Here is a 17,299-nt window from a genome sequence, read left to right as displayed (position 1 = left end):
ACATTTCACTCACTTTTACATCTATTTCACAACAATTTTTTTCCGTTTTTACAAAAATAAAAAGCAGCACTAGGTGGCAGTAGTGTACAATAAATACTATCTATGCCCGCACTGCGTTAGACCAACTGTTGAAGCCCAACTGAAAAGCTATTGAACTTGAGTAGCCTATGTTCATGAACAGTAACATTAATCATTTCTCCACATTATACCATATGTGATAATTGACATAAAATGAGTCATTTTTCCGTATTGTTCTGTACATTTCTCAAAGTTATGTTAGTCTGTAGGTCATTTTCATTTTACTTTTTTATTTTATATAGTTTTTTTTAAAGCAGCTTTCATTGAATAACTATAGTTCAGCTCTTACAACCTGCTCCATGTACGTGAGGACAGTTTTGGATGTCCTGAAGACAGGGTATCTAAGAAGCTTTGAAAATATCAGAGAAATCATCATTGTGTCTTTAGTATGCATTTCATTATGGATAATTTACTGATGTGATACATGTGTGATATGCAAGTGCAGACATTAAAACTAAATCTTCCACGTTTTTGCTCTAGTTTAAATTGGCTCCGACTTGTCATATGCAGTTGTTTCAAGTAAAAACATGTTGACAATTTGTTCACAATACACTTATCAATTAGTATTTATTAACAATATTTTTTTTTTCATCTCAACATCTTTTCCTTAAATAACTACAGAACAATGTACATTTCACTTGCAGCCACAAATATCAAAGATATTTACAGGTTTACATACAATATATACATATGCACATATGCACAGGAGGCATGCACACAAGGCCTCTGTGTGTCCCAGTGGGGTTAAAGCTCACACATTTGGCTACAGCCTCAAGAGTCATAAGGAAGTTCAGTGACAGAGCCATAAGAGACAAAATGCTGACAATAAAGCAGGATGAGATTTACAGGATGTACAATTATAACATGATTCATGGGTGAAAATAGCACCATGTTGGTATGTACACTATCCACCATGAAGGATATAAGGAACTTCTGGTAGAAAAAAAAAAAAAAAAGGAAATATGAACATTTTCACAATGGCAACTCAGTTGTCAGAAATATGTCAACGATGTAACATTATGTATAACATATGACATTGTGTGTACACATTTCCATACCAACAGATATGAAATATGTCAATCCTCATTTTAATGACAGGGATTGTGATGATCACAAAGCATCCTGATGGTTCCGTCTGTAAACATATATATACACACACACAAGGAAAAAAATACACTCAAGGGAGACTAAAACAAGTTCATATCCCCACCTTCCAATCTTCTTTTTTCCACAATTACATGCTTCCCTTTTTGAAGGCATATGGAGCAAAGACAGTAGTGATGGCAACATGCATTAAAAGGCATGTGAATGCTTTAAAATATGACTTTCACCCCATTTTCCTCATTTTTAAATTCAGTTGGGAAAAAAAAAACACCGACAGGCTTTAAATAGATTTTAAATACTGAGAGAAGCACGACTTTTCAGCAAACATGAATTCAAAAAAAACAGTAAAATCAAAACTAATAAATATTTAAATAATGATATCTCTAAATTAGTACAAGCTGTAGCCTTTGTTTTGTTCAGTATTAAGGAAATGAAAGCATTTAGAGAAAAGAAGCTTTCCTTGTCTTCAGTAGCTGTGTTATAAAGGAAATATAAATTTTGTAATTGCTGGATAACTACTGCAGTTCTGTGCAGAAACTAACTGCTTTTACAAATGTAGTGGTTTCAGTATTATGGTGGGGAACTTAAATGAGCCATTCAGAGCACAGCTGTTACTGTGAGGCCACTAGTTCCAACATGATGTCTTAAAAAATAAAAATAAAAATTGGGACTGAAATAGAAACTGACTGGTTTCAGTAAACTATGAGTAGAAACTGTAAAATTGCAAAACACATTTAAACATGCTGAAAATACACAACAAGTCAATGACTCAGGAGCAAGTGACTGGCAGCAAGTATCAGTTTTGAATTTTAACCCTAAAACAGGGCTGAAATTAAGGCGGTATCACTTTTTCTTCAAGTTTCTTACGATGTTTACATCTCTGAAGTATAAAGATGTTTTTAGTGCAGCGCTCAAGGTCATTAAGGTTTGCTGTGGTTTGTGAGAAGATGGAAACCGTTAACCTCCAGCGAGCAGTACCAGTAATGGCAACACTGACAATGACTACATTTTTTTTCCCAAAAGGTTTTTTCCACAGTACACAGAGGTTGTATGTTATACAAAAAGTAAGGCTTTTGAGATCTGACTGAACAAAAGAAGAAAGAGAATTTCATGTCAGGAAAAAAATCACAAATGGGGACGGAGGGACATCTGTCTTTAGAGAGGCCTCAGTGTGGCTGAGGCGATACTTTTGAACAACTTTTTGGAGACGTGGAACAGCAGCGGCGCGATTGGACAAGGCAGTGTCTGTGTAATCCGACAGGCCCAGGTCCGTTGGTCCTGCCCAGTGCAAAATGCCAGTCCTATCACCCAATTGGTCCGTGGGTCCTCTAAAATGTCCTAGACCACGTTGGCCAGCTCTGTGGAGTCTGTGTCTGAATCTGTCTCACTGTCCCTGAAAGAGAAACATAAGCGGAGTTGGACTTTTGCTTCTAAGACACACACACAAAAAAACAAGAGAGCAGAGGGTTTCAGTCCGCGGCCTCACCTCTGTTCCTGCAGCAGTTTGCGGTTGCCTTGCCTCCTCTCCTCGTCGATTGGATAGAAGTACAAAATGATCAGGCCGATAATGATGAGAGCCACGGGGGCGGCAGAAACCAGCATTTTCAAGGTTAAGTGCACTTCCTCTGGTTGAGAGCAGCCTCTACTGATGTAGCCTGCAAAACTAAAATGAGAAGAAAGAGAATTACGAAAATGAAAACGAAAAAGATTCACATCCTTATGCACAGCTGTGTCTTAATGTTTTGTACTAGACATAGATTATAGCAGTTTACGTTTGTTTGAGTAAAGCCAGGATCTTGATATGACGGTAATTTCCTGTGAATTGTCTGATCAGAGGCCAACACTGCTGCTCAGTCATGTGATGGATGAACTCATCACACACAAACAGTCTTACTGGACGTGATCAAATGAAAGCAAACGTATTTCCTTGCTTTGATGTGGGATTTGGGTGCTGGGTGATTTGGCTTAGCCTCATATTGTGTCCCAGTGAATTGGATTAAAAAAAAAAAAAAAAAAAAACTTAATAAAAGCCCAACAAAACATTTCCAATATAGGCTGTGTGTGTGTGTGTGTGTGAGAGCATGTGACTACTTACTCTAAACTGAGTGTGGAGATGCCCAGAGAGACTCCGGAGGCGAACTTGGTGAAGAAAACATAGAAGGAATAGAAGAGAGCTTCGTGGCCGGTGGAGTTGGGGTTCTGCACTTGGAAATCATCGACAACATCAGGCAGCATGGACCTGAGGGGAGAGACGTGCGAGTCAGAATTGGTTTGACACATATACACCTGATGATACTCCATGTCAAAGCTAACCCAGGGACAGCAGGGGTCTTACCAGGGCAGCAGGAAGGCTGCGGCCACTCCGACCCCGGCGGCGAAGGAGACAATGTAGGTAACAATCAGGTTACTCTTCAGACACACCACCAGGATCATGAAGGGAACCACAGACTGGAAAGAACAGACACATATTAGACCATTAAAGCTCACTAGATCAGCCGTCCTTCAGAGTTTTACTTCCTAAAACTAGCTTCCGAATGGCACTGGAGCCGTTCTCTTACAAATCCTAGGATAACACTTAAATCCTGTCAATCTTAGAGGCTTTTTCTGACTTAGAAGAGGTGTTTGGATGTGATTGTGGGCCTTACCAAGGTGCCAGTATAAACCGCCGTCTTTTTCCCAAAGCGAGTGAGAAACCACTGCCAGAAGGGGATGGCCAGAGTAGCGGAAAGCTGTGGGGGGAAAATAAAACATTAAAATTCTGGTTAACCAGCTGTTTTTATTTGACACTCACTCACACACACACACACACACACACACACACACACACACACACAGAAACATGTTCCGATAAATTCCACAAAAGGCCCTTTATTACATGTGAGCATGAGTCTGGAGAAGTGGAGGAACAGGACATTAGGTGCATTCTCAACATACTTTCAGCTTCCGCCTCAGACTTGAAGCGGGGTGGTGCAGAAGCACTTCTGACCTCTCATATACGCCAAACACAGCAGTGACGGTGGAAGGTAATACGGCCTCTACGGCTCTTCCCAAAACAAATTCGAGCTCAATGTGATGCAAAAATCCACAGGGTTCATCCTAACGATGCTACGGGGGGGGGGGGGGGCTCACTCAGATCAGTGTGACCTCTGACCCCTCAGTGTTTGACCAAGGTAAAGATAACACAAAGCCCTGGTGCAGCAGTATTTTCTTATGATATGAGTGAACTGCTGAGCTGAGAGTGAAGCCGCTCACACACCACAACTGTGTTAAGATGACAAACGTCTTAGGTGACGAAAGCTGTTTTATGCGGTTTCTCACTTAGCGAAGCCACAATTTCATTTCATTTCAATTTGCACTTGAAACACAAAATACAAAAGAAATTTCTCCAACGACATCATGTGTGCACTTGATTCAAGTCTGAATTTCCCCACGCCCACACTAGCCACACACAAGCCTTATCAGCCTTTTCCTTTGAAATCAAACATCATAACATGTTAATTACTTTTATCTTCTACCTAGAGCTCATAAAGCAAGTTTTATACCCCCGCCCTCAGTGTTTTCCTGCTAAATGAAATGCAGAAACACAACAATCCTAGTCCTTTAGCACAAAAACACCGTCCAGCCCCAGTTCATTTTCTGTGCAGCGCCGTTGCTGCCGTACAGCGCGCTTCCTGAAAATGAGCCTCACTTCAGCCCGAAGGAACACACAAGGCTCTTTTTGTTTGTTGCTGTTCGATGGTCTCCCCACTGCTCTCACACAATGTTTCATTACATTTGACCTTCACTGTTTCCATCCACTCACTAACACAAACCAGTCTGAGTATCAAACCCTTACATAATACCCGTTAGTTTGATTTGTGTGACTCATCCTTGCCCAGCTTCTCAGATTAGCCTGCCATCTCATCAAATTACTGAAGCTGAGGCTTAGGCTCACTTCGTGCTGATTAAGGGTTCAACTTCATAAGGTGCAGCTCACAAAAAGTCATTTAGCTAAATAAGTGTACTTTTATAAAAAAAAAGGTCACTGCCTCGGCTCTGTAATCCTTTCCATACAGTACAGGATCAAAGCATGTAATCTTTTCAACCTCCTTAACCTGCACTTTCTCAGCCTGTGCAGTTGTGCTGTGCGTGCTACAGTAGGCACAATCTTTGGATTAACTGGGTTTTCATACCTGTCGGACTGAAGCCTGAGTGATTCTTTGATGTGTTGAGGCTTTTCTCTCTGAATGTAAGGTTGATATAAAAGAGGGACATGAAAGGAGAAACAAATGTGGCTCCTTCACTGTCCGTGGGAATGGGATGCAAACCCGGTCAGAGCGGTCAGAGTGGACACACATCATGGAAATGGGCCGAGAGGAGACACCGGGGCTTTGTAACTGAAGACAATTTATGTGTTCGCCCTGGGAGCGAAGCTTTGTCTGCACTCTGGAGCTAATGGCTTAACTTATTCCACACAAACGGGCTGTCCAAGGTTTCAGGTGATGAGGGAAAGGCGGCCATTGCTATGGGAACAGAGCGCCGATCTCTATGTGTCTGAAAATGCCACCTGTGTGTGTGTATGTGTGTTTGTGCGCATGTGTGTGTTCTCACCATGATGGCCAGTAGAATATTCTGGAAGTCGTTCCTGAAGCCCAGTGTGGAGCTGCAGAACAGAGCGAAGTTTCCCTCCAGGAGCTGTGGGACGAGGCACACAGACGCACTTCAGTCAAAATTTACTGCCTAAACACACAAATACACACACACACACACACCTTGCGCCAACCTTGCGGGCGCTAAGTAAACTCCAGCTGGTAGCACAAACCAGCTAGAGGCTCCCAACATCAGAGGAACTGGTTGAACTCAGTAACCAAAAAACAAACTTAACACCAGGCAGATGAGGCTGTGACTGACATAGATTAAAACCACAGGAAAACTGTGTGTGTGTGCGTGTGTTTGTGTCTCTATACGCACCATGAAACCCAGTGAGGTAAAGAGGAAGACCATGACCAGTTTGGCGTATGGTCCGTGCCCCATCACCAGCTTAATCCCCTGGAAGAAAGACATGGGCTCTGACCTGGGACGAAAAGACTCTGAAAGGAGAGAAAACGGGAAAGGAATGAACAAAGATGCAAAACGACTTCCACTTAAATTCATTAGTAACATGGCTTTTCAGTTCATGTTACATGAGCAGCTGCTTTTCAGGCTCATCTTTTACTGTCCGGACTATTGCGTCTCATTAGTCCCCATCACTGGTCACGAGGCCTCCAATCTAACCAAAGCCTCAGTGTTCTCACGTCAGCCCCCGTCAGCCCACAGTCACACCATGACGTACAGCTATGACTGGGCTTCCCCATTGGACTACAACAAATCAGTAAGAGCTCTGTCACATGAAAGACGTGTTTATCTGCATCCAATCAAGAACTTAAGTGACTCTTATTTGTGTACACCCATGAAAGCCACTTAGGCTTACAGCTGACTATATTTGCCATATACAATACGTGCTTAAAAAGGCAAAGCTCAACATCTAAAAAAATAAAAATATATCTTTGATTTCCAACTTATTACTGAAGGTTTTTTTGGATAGGATTTTAAGCTTAAAGTAGGCAGCAGCGTAGGCATCTAAACTGAAAGATGGAGCCAGTTTGATTGAGGGATAGATGTTTTACCTTTTTGCTCTCTCACTCCGAAGAAAAGAACAATCGCACAGAGGACGTAGATCAAGCAGATGACACCAGAGGCAATCATGTAGGCCGCTCTCTGTGGAGGAAGAATGAGAGCAGAGAAAGACGATGGTCAGAAAACCACAATTTGTATCTGAAATTTCACTTTAACCTTCCTCATCTGTTCACGACGTTTGAACAGTAAAGCTGTTATTAGCCTTTACTGTCAAACAAACGACAGATCAATACACTTGTTTACCGTGTGCTCCAGGGAAATGACGGGCTCTGACTCATTGTGTCCAACAGACGTGTTGTTCAGCACTGCTATGATGTCACCGGGACCTGGGATGCAGGGTGCGTTGGCCATGCCTACGATCTGTCCCTGGATGGCTGTGCCGAGAACAGTGCCCAGAACCTCCACTGTCATCCCTGGAAGAATCATGGGAAATGTTAAGTCACCAAGGACCAGTGAGGAGACTGGTTAAGATGATAACAATGTTACATTTTACCGGCTGTGATACTCACTGTATGCAGTGGCTGAGTCTCTCTCTTTCTGCTCTGAGCTGATGAACATGGTGAGGGCAGAGTATGGCACATGGAAGCACTGATGGCAGAGACAGAGAGAAATTAATGCATCTCTGTGGTTCACAAATAAAAGCAATTGTTGCCCTTTTTTAGAAATGTGTTTATTTGTATTCCAGCAGAGAGATAAACGAGTAGATCAATACAACTCTCATGTCTGTTTGGCAAATAGGAAGTTATCTTAGCATCAGTTAGCTTAGCTTAGCACAAAGACTAGAGGCAGGGGGAAACTGCTAGCTTTGCTCTGTCCAGGTGTTACAAAGTCCCCCCACCAGGACTAGCTGTACCCCTAAAGCTCACTAATTAGCACCTTGTATCTCCTTGGTTTGATGTATACACAGAGAGGTGTCTGCACCCAACCATGGTCAGAAACAGTCCAGCACATAACCCCTCATAAAAAAGGCAAATTGTAGTTTTTACACTTTGGTTTTTGGAGAGATTACACCAGATATAACATGTTAATTAGTGATGGTTGGAGGTGCTGGTGCATGAATCAGATCCAGGCTACCTGTTTCCCCCTGTTTCCGGTCTTTATGCTAAGCTAACTTCCTCCTGTCTGTAAATTAATGCTTATTTTAGGAAATTGTGAAATTTAAGGATTTATTCATTTATGTGATGATTTAATCAGTTAAAAAAAGTTCATGTTACTCAAGCTTATTGACCCTATGATGACCTTTAATTCTATAATAAGGAGTCACTGAGAAAGTGAAAGGGTTCAGATGGTACAAAACTGTATTGGGAAATCAAACATTTCCATGACGCTGTGTTACAAATTTGAAACAAGGGAGCGTCTGTGTCTGTGTGAGTGTGGTACTCACAGTTTGAAGGGTCTGGAAGAGGCAGTAGAAGAAGAGGTACCAGATGACTTTGCCGTCCTCGAAGGGAGGAACATACCATATGAGGAAATAGGAAAGCACAGCCAGAGGGGTTGACAGCAGGATCCTACACATGGACGGGAGAGAGGGACGAGAGGGGGACAACAACAACAACATCAGTGGATGAAAACGTGATCCTACTCGAGCGTAAAACGCTCTCACCCTGTAAACAATCATGAAAAGAGGGGGCCACTCATTACATAACAAACTGTGGCTGTTGAAGTGTTTTCACTCAGTCCGTGCCAACTTTTTCCTCAGTGGGGTTTCACTTGAGTTTACTTTTTTCCTCTCGCTTGTTGTCATTGATGGGGACAAAATGTTCGTAGTGCATGGAACAGGTTCAGCTTGAAGTGCGGCTTAAGAGCGTACAACAAAAAGGAAGTGCTGCTAAACAAACCACAGACGACTTCTAACAAATACACGACCTTCAATGAGACGATGATACGTGTGTGAGTATAAGAAAAGGATTTCAAATGCTCATATGAATGTGGGAGAATGTGGTTTACTTTTATAAACACATGCGTGCCATCCTGTACCCCGCCGCCTTTTTTCCCCTTACATGTCTCACATCCCATAAATTCCCACCATGAGGTCATTTTCTGAGGAAAAAGTGCAGAAATCCTGCTGACGTGGAATTCCTTCCCTCACTTCCTGACCCCATTCGCCTTCCTCCTATGGTCACATCAACACTGACCAATCAGATATGAGACTGTGGGTGCGACCACTCTGACGTGTGGAACAGGAAGTGGCTCAGGACATCCAGCTTGCTGCTCTATTGTTAATTAGGTTACTCATCCTTATCAGACAGGATATGAAATCATGCGTCACGTATCACGTATCACAACAGGCCACAAGCAACAGCACGCTTGCCACTGTGGTAAAGGAATACAGTGACGCAACTTCTCGCCAGAGCACCGGGCTACCATCCAGACTGAAGTCCGGAGAAACAGAACAGCTTCACTGCAACTTAATCCCATATACAGCCAAACTCTGATGATCAGTCTGAGCTTTGAAATGAACGAGGAAACGTCAGGAGCAGCGGCTTTCAGTGAGCTCTCTCGCCCGTGTGATGTGATTAACTGTACACTGAACACCTCTGGGAGTGTGTGAGGAGTGGTGTGCAGGTCAGAGCAGATGTTTTAGCTAGAGATGACAGATGAAGTGCCACGAGACGAACATCTACCAAATTAGGCACACCAAGCTTTAGCTCAGTGCATCACTGAGAATACCTTTACTTGAGCTGTTTTGAGCATCTAAAAAGACCGCATCAGTGACATCTTCACAATAAAGTTTCAAGTCCCATCTTTTTTTCTTCCAGCAGCTTGCAGGGCTAAGCTAAGGCTTGAACTGTGCCTGCAGGACTGTAGTGACATATAAGCACTGTCCCAAGACCCCCCTCCCCTCCTGGAGTCATATTTAAATGTCTCTGAAATAGCCGTGCTGACTAGGGAGGGGTGACTTTATCTCGGCAAGTCTGATGGCTGTTAACCATCGTCTCATAGGCTCTCATTCTTCTGGCAGCCATCATTAGGCTGGGTGGGTGAACGGCTGTAATAAAAGAAGAAATCTGCTAAACATTCTGGTCCTATAATAAGAGATATTGGAAAAAAAAAATATGAATGTTGCTCTATGTGAAATTTATTAGGAAAAAAAAATCCTCAAATCAATTTGAAAACACCCACATCTTAACCTTAAGCAGACCTGACTCAATTTTAAATTCATACTGGACAAGTTGTGAATCAAACCTTTAATAATCAACGTCTACACAAAAGACCAGTCGCTCTGCAGCGACAGTGAAAACCATTCTGCTCCTCCCTGCACCTTGAACTAGAGTAACCTCCTGAATTCCTCAGCCACTCTTTAAAAATCATAACCGGGCCTTTCAACTGCCGCTATTGGCTGAGCGAGGTGGTGTGTTGTGGGAGCGACCAATGAGAAGCTGGGATGACTGTTCTCCCCTCCCCCACTTCCTAAACACAGAGATTTTAAGATGGAGCAGCTCTAGTGGTCTTCCTCTGGCTTCCGCCCTGCCTTCAGGCGCTGTCCTCATCTCCTCACATCTTTACACGTCGTACTGGCTATAATGAGCATCATGTGACCTAACGTGCCAGTCATTCCTGCATCCTTTTCCTCCTTCTACAACCCCCCACCCCCACCCCACCAACCAACCCATCCACATCCCATGTCTGCCTGCAAAATGAGCAAGATGCATCTCACTCACCACAACAGGAAGAATGACCCACTTTTGAGAGACTTCGACTCAAACGTCAGCATCTCAACGCCGACTGTAAATTACAGTGGTGATAAAACCGATCCTCCCTGACACCAAGTTGATTGAGATGAATTTTTCTGCACGATCAGTGAGTCTATCAAAAGCACAGCTGTTGTATCAAGCAGTGTGCAAAAATATATATCATTTCAAAATACTCCTTTGGATGATGCAATCAGAAAAGACTGCGATTAAAACTCTACTGTTACACTAATGGCGCACAATACTACTGCTATGAGGGGGATGCTAGTGATAGGAATAATTATTTTTTAGTGAATAATAAATCCCTTTTGCACATGTGTAACTCCTATGGCTTCATTTGGTTAACGAAGACGAACATACTTCACATGAACTGCTAACCAGCTGTGCCGGTTGATAATTCCTTTGTGTTCTTTGTAAATCAACTCGTTACGCAGGTGTTTTCTCTAGAGGCGCACCTTAGGGAGCACTAAGGCACGAAGCTGAGGTGGGAGCCACCGCCGATCTTTATGGCTGCGTTCATCTCCCAACCGTGCTCCTTCTCACATGTTTCATAAGCAGCTAGGGAGATGACACTTTTAATCAAGCAGCCAAGGGAGCAAACAGGAGCCCTGCGTCTAGTGTGGTTGTCATTATGAGACATTTACCTTTCCTCCACTGTCCTGATATCCCTGAGGTGCTGCATGCTGAGAGGACAGTGGCTCTAAAACATCCTCAGCGCTGACAAGAGCCTGGCAGCCATTCCTATAACCAGCTGTTCACGCCGACACCCTACACCGCACTTATCTAACATAAGCATGTGAACTATACCCCTCAAGCACAGACCTAGAGCTCCAGGAGGGTCTGCAATTCACGCAGATGAAGGAACCGTGGACAAGAGTCACGACCCAAATATCCATGAGTGGAGGGAAAACTCAGATGAACCCATGCAGGTTGCTTAGAGATTCAGAGGCAGAGATGTAGAGATGTGGGGGGAAGGAGAAAAAAAAAAAAAAAGGGGGGGGTCAGTGACCTTTCTGTGAAAAAAGCCTGAAGCGTCACAGGCCTCCCACTCCCTCAGGCTGGCTGCCACACACAGACACACACAATGTTTTAACATTGAATTTGTTTCAGGCCTCGTGAGGGGATTTCACAGAGAGACCAAACTTCACTGGTCAAACTAAATTCAAAAATATCTCAACGGTCAATTTCTAAATTAAAATAATATTTAATAACAAAATGTCAGACGGCTGAAATTGAGCTTCTCGCACAGAGACTCCTGTGTCTGAGTCCTCCTGGAGGAATTCCTTCTGAAAAATGGTTTGTGTGCTTCCTGTGAGGTGCAGCCAGTAGCGGGCAGGAGTTACATTTGTCAATGCCATGCCAGAGGCCGTGCTGTGGGAAACCAGTGGCTGGATGAACTCCTTATATCTGTTTAGTTAAAAAACAAGAAGGGCCTTTGCGTTTTGGCTTCAGTGGTCCAGCCTGGACCATTTCAACTAGCGGTATTCCCCAGGAGGTTATTTTATTGTCAGTATGCATAGCAGCAGTTGTGTGTGTCTCTCTGTCTGTGTGTGTGTGTGTGTGAGAGGGAGAGGGGGGAGGGGGGCTTCAAACAGCATATATACGCATGTGTGGGCAGTGAGGAAGTGCTACAGCAGTAGTTGCATCAGCACAACCCTTAGTAACCCCTCCTGTGAGATGACGCTGGCAAGTTTAAATGGAGTCCCAGCGCAAAGCCCCCGCCCCCAAACACTGACACATGTACAGAGAATAACCGGAAAACTTCCAACCTAAGCTCTGACTCACCAAAGATAACAGCAGCCCCCCCCCCAAAACCATAAGCATTTCCATGGTACTTTCCAAGTACTTTATTGACATAAGTAGGCTTTATCAACGAGGTAATGGAAAAGTCAGAGAGTCAAAGATGAAGAAGGAGCTCCTGAGAAAATTACCCAGATCTAATTGAAAGCTCTAAAATGCAGATCTGGGTGAATCAAGTCGAACAGTATCAGACTGCTGTTTGGACCTACCAGGGCAGCATGCGTCCGAAACGTGTCCATGGGCTTCGGGAGACCAGGAATCCCACTGTGGGGTCTGTTACTGCGTCCCACGCTCGGCCCACAAACAAGATGATGGAGGCATAGAAGGGGTCCAGCTGTGAAAGCAGAAGACACAAAGATTAGTGCGACTGCGGCATCAAAAATTCAATCCTTTGTTACCAAACAAGACAGACGTACAACATCCACGCTTAATGTCATGAGCAGGCTGAGAAACTACTGAAGGTGGCACTTGGCAGCTCCGCCTGTCTGCAGCCCATCCAGCTTTGTCCACAGGAGACATGCCTGAGTGGAAGCCAGGCAGCATGAATGGATGCTCCACTCCTGACTGTACAGTCTGCACCATGCTGTGTCACCCAATAGACTCTTAATCAACAGCCTCAGGAGCTGGACAAAACTAAACCCTGGGAAGCTGATGACTTACACGTTACTTTGGCCTTTAGCATCAGATTAGTGTCAGAGCCCATTAAAACGAGCCCCTCCTCATCGTTCTACCATCGCCACCCACACACACACACACACACACACACACCACCTACCCTACATTTTTCAGAATAAGCCCCTGTAAGCCTTTTGATACAGTGGAGCCCCATCATAAAGAGAGGAGAGAGAAGCCTTTTCCACCTCTTCATTTTTCCGGGACAATCCCACCATTTGTTGGTGAGCTTTGGCGGTCACAATTGTATGTGCCCGTATGAAAGAGGTGCTTTGAGGGCACAGGAAGGAATCGTGTACAGCTCCAAGCCTGGAAATGCCACCTCACATACTGTGGCAGGATAGCACAGAGTGTAGGAAGGACAGTAGTGGATGCACACTATGTTCCCCATCCCCAGTAAGGTGGTCCTTTAAGGACAGCAGGGCAGCTATATTTAGGACTGTGTTATAATCGTCTAAATGTGTGGACAGGTGTGATCGTGGAGTTTTAAAACAATCTCACCTGAGCTACATCCAGGAGATAAATCTGCAGAAAAAAGCCCAGGGCACATCCTGTGATCTGGTAGGGCGCTCCACCGATGGCATAGCTTAACTTGTTGCAGATCGACAACCTGTTCCTGTGCTCATGCTGCGGAGGAAAAAAGGTAAGAGAACAGGAAAAAAAACAGTTAATCAAGGGAAATGATCAAATACATTAAAAGAGGAACAAGGATAAGGACATTTTACACAAGTGTAGACATAGTAGCAGCTGAGATCTGTCTATCTTCCTGACAAATGAATACTCACTTAAGCCTTATTATACATTAACCTACTTTTAGACAAAGTAAAAAGTATTTGCAGCTGCCCACAAGCCCTTTCAGGCTTTGGCAGGACCTAGCCCATATAATTATAGGAGAAGTCAATTCAGCAGAATCAACGGCAGCAGTTCAACCTTAACAGGGTGTCTGCAACACAGCAGCACACACTTATACTCCCCTGGCTTATAAATAGCCAACTTTCTCAATTTCTGTCACAGCAGCTCAATCCTCCACCTGTAGCTCCTTCAATATTCAGTCTCACCTATTTCTCACTCATGTGATTAAGACAATAACACATTTTTACTGCCTCACAAAGAATGTGGCCTCAATTCTTTATCGCCGAAGAGTCTTAAAAGTGCAGCTGGCAAAAAGCTAACTATTGCGTAGCATATTTGGCAGAAGTCAGGGACGGCCACCGGGGAAACAAGAAACCCTTGGTCTTCTAACAAGAGCTCATTCTTCTTCATCTTCTTCTCTGTAGATGCAATAATTTCCTCAGCTCTACAGACAACGACTCTAAACAACTCCTGTAATAGGAGCACAAATCACCGTTGGTAAGAGCTGTGGCATGACAACACCACGGTGTCACACTCACCAAAGGCCAGAGGGATAGCGCCTTGGCAGCAGCCTGTGCTGAGTTAACACCCAAACGGACTGCTGCCAGTTTGACCAGAGCTCTGACCAGAGAGGGGTGGAAACACTCCCTCCTCCCCGACCAATCAAAAGGTTGTGTTTGGTGCTTACTAATCTGTCGTCTTTTCAGCTGGTCAGAGAGGTCTTCATCCCTGCTGCCGTTAACAGCCCCACGCAAAACATAACCCTGTTTGGAGATAGCATCGGTTTATGAAAATGACTCTGATCTGCAGGCACGATTCAGTATTTGTATACGTACACTGCCTCATCTCATCGCCACAACACAAAACATCGCTGTGACTGAATAATCCAGCCCCTATCTTGTTGATGACCCCCCCGCCAAGCTTTTGTTTAGGTGACAAAATGCTCAGTGGTTCAAATGAGAAACCAGCACCTTCAAAAAAAACATAGAAGCAATTATTCAAACTGCACTGCCTGAACACAATGGTTGGACTATCTGGTGATTCAGGTCATGTCTCCATGGTACTGAACACAGAGTCTCATGGATCAAACTTGACTGCTCCATGTGATCTTCCCACATTCCACCTCGAACTGAACAATACAGCTGTGAACCAGGCGAGGGGCGGTCTGTGAAGAGCTGTCTGTGACGAAGGGCCCATGACCAGAACATTTTTGGCTGACAGTGTGTGGCAGACCAACTTTTCATCACTATATATATATATATATATATATATATATATATATATATATATATAATTCTTCTGCACCTGCTCTACTTGTATGCCACTCCTAGTTTTAAAAATCCACTGCAGTGACTGTACCTGCTTTGTCATGTAACCCACACAGCAATCACCGCCACAGCATGTCAATGCCACTATCCTTTCACACGCCTCTGAAACAATCCACTTACAGCAGTTCACTTTGCATTAAGTGTTGTATTGCATCAGTTTCATTAGAGGAGTCGTGGGCATGTTGATGTCCACTGCAAATAAATATTGCAGTGCCTGTCATTTCATATATTTAATGAAGAGGTCCAAACAGTGTTTTGTAAACCTGACCCTCCAGCCCATTTGTAACTCAAAGACTTCTATTATCAGTGGCAACAGTATTAATATGTTATCACTGTAAACAGGTAGCCCTCTTAAGTCCTGGACTGGGTGGGTCTTTCAAATACTCAAAGGTAGCAAATGCATTTTGGATTTGAGTTGTAATTAGATATGTCAAACTCTTTGAATAGTGTACAGTAAGCAAAGACAGAAACGCCTGATCTTGCATGTGGTTTAAGGACACAGTGCTCTGCCTGCTCCCTCTGTGTCTGACACGTCGCTTTGGTGAGTTGTACTTCCTGCCGCATTCAGAGCTATGGGAAAAACGGGAATTACTCCCAGGAATGCCCTAAAAATACCAAAAGGTGGGGATTTTTTTAATTTTTTTTTTTTTTCAAGCGATTCATGAGAAGTAAAACCGCATGTAACACTAAACAAAAGTGACAGCAAATACGCTTCTCCATAAAGACCCATTACCGTGTCAATGAATTAACATGCTAATGACGCTAATGCACAATTTCTCATTTTGCTGCTACAGCGCAAAGCATGCTCTGGCGTTTCTTTTGAAAAACAGAAAGACACCTAACACACATTTGTTGTTTTATGTTTTGTCATAATTCATATATGCCGACTCGTCCTCTCTCTCACAGGTGGGGCAGCTTCACAGGAAGCCCTTGAACGCAGCATTGGACACACCTTCCTGGCGTATGAATCCCACAAAAATGACATGATGTGGGATGTAGCCTACATACTTCTTGTTATTAGTGGGCAACACCCAGCTTTTTTTTTTTTTTTTTTTTAAATTTAATTTAATTTTTTTTTTTTTAAATTGACTCCCATTTCTGCTTCGACTGCAAATTTTCACTTTATTTACTTCACCGCTTCAATCAGAGCCAGCATTATGCAAACAAGAAATCGTAGTGCAGCCTCATGCGTCTGAACAGATGTCATTATGCGCAGGTCTAAATGTAACGTGGAGAGATACGCGGATATAAATCGGGCACGGCCGCGTTTAAAGCGGCGCAGCGCGGTGGCATTTGCAGGATGTAAAATTAGCTGTGTGCGGCTGGGGTCATGAGTGCAAAGAAAACCTCAGTGATGAGAGAGCTCACACAGGAAGTACGACTGAAACACCGTACAATGCCTTGGTTGAAATGATTTAAACGATATTGTCTTGTGATGTGCACAGGACCAGAGGAGGGCGATTCGTTGAGTGGAAGTAATTATTTTTTTTTTTTTCCCCCCAGTAAATATTTTTTTTTTTTTTATATATTATTTCGTTAATTTCATAATATATTGAGTCACCAATGAGACACTTTCTTGGTTAACTCCTGTGTCGAAACATCACAATGAGCAACGCGCGTAATTTCATGACTCACTCCTTTAAAATGTGAGTTTACCGGCGAGCTCCACTCATCCACGGCGGAAAAGCTGCCTCTTCCTTGTCTTGGTCAAACAAATTAAAAAATAAAAATAAAAATAAAAAAGAAAGAAACTGAGGCCGAGACAGAAATGTTGGATTAGCGTAATGAATGAACGCACCTTTCTGGCGAGCTTGATGCCATCCGGGTTGACCGGTTTATTCAACAGACTGGCGCTGGAGTATTGTTCACCTCCTTCTCCTTTCGCCATAGCAGGACAGCTGCTTTCTGCTGTTTGGACTTGACGCAACGAAAAACTGTGGAGAAAGTCCTCAGAAAATACAAGTCTTCCGATGAGGTCTGGAGAGCCGCGTCTTGTGGTGCCGTCGGAGTCTACAGCCTGTTTGAAAACTGAGAGGATGCGGTGGCGGCGAGGGGGGGCGCGGCTGTAGTAAGATTTTAGGGATCCCCGCCCCCTTCAACGTGCCATTCACGCCATAC

General features: G+C 43.6%; 1 protein-coding gene across 1 annotated transcript; it reads right to left on the bottom strand.

Moving 5' to 3' along the window:
* Positions 1–615: 615 nt before the first annotated feature.
* mfsd2ab (MFSD2 lysolipid transporter A, lysophospholipid b) lies at positions 616–17,239 on the bottom strand. The gene is made up of 14 exons (XM_071501105.1): positions 16,980–17,239; positions 13,503–13,628; positions 12,539–12,663; positions 8,222–8,345; positions 7,347–7,425; positions 7,081–7,250; positions 6,828–6,918; positions 6,133–6,251; positions 5,773–5,856; positions 3,828–3,911; positions 3,518–3,630; positions 3,278–3,421; positions 2,669–2,845; positions 616–2,575 (listed from the first exon to the last, which is right to left on the bottom strand). The coding sequence occupies exons 1-14, from the start codon at positions 17,067–17,069 to the stop codon at positions 2,521–2,523; spliced, it is 1,581 nt and encodes a 526-aa protein (XP_071357206.1). The 5' UTR covers positions 17,070–17,239; the 3' UTR covers positions 616–2,520.
* Positions 17,240–17,299: the final 60 nt, after the last annotated feature.

This window comes from Trachinotus anak, unplaced genomic scaffold, assembly GCF_046630095.1.
Source record: "Trachinotus anak isolate AG129_WGS33_773 ecotype Australia unplaced genomic scaffold, CSIRO_AGI_Tana_v1 ptg000016l, whole genome shotgun sequence".
Lineage (NCBI taxonomy): Eukaryota > Metazoa > Chordata > Actinopteri > Carangiformes > Carangidae > Trachinotus > Trachinotus anak.
This window is presented reverse-complemented; position numbering and strand designations above follow the sequence as displayed.

Excerpts from the sequence above, each read along its gene's own strand:
- mfsd2ab (XM_071501105.1), bottom strand. The coding sequence starts at position 17,069 with ATGGCGAAAGGAGAAGGAGGTGAACAATACTCCAGCGCCAGTCTGTTG. Across the intron at positions 13,629-16,979 it reads GCATCAAGCTCGCCAGAAAG|CATGAGCACAGGAACAGGTT; the intron begins GTGCGTTCATTC and ends TTTCCTCCGCAG. Across the intron at positions 6,919-7,080 it reads TCATTTCCCTGGAGCACACG|AGAGCGGCCTACATGATTGC; the intron begins GTAAACAAGTGT and ends CTTCCTCCACAG.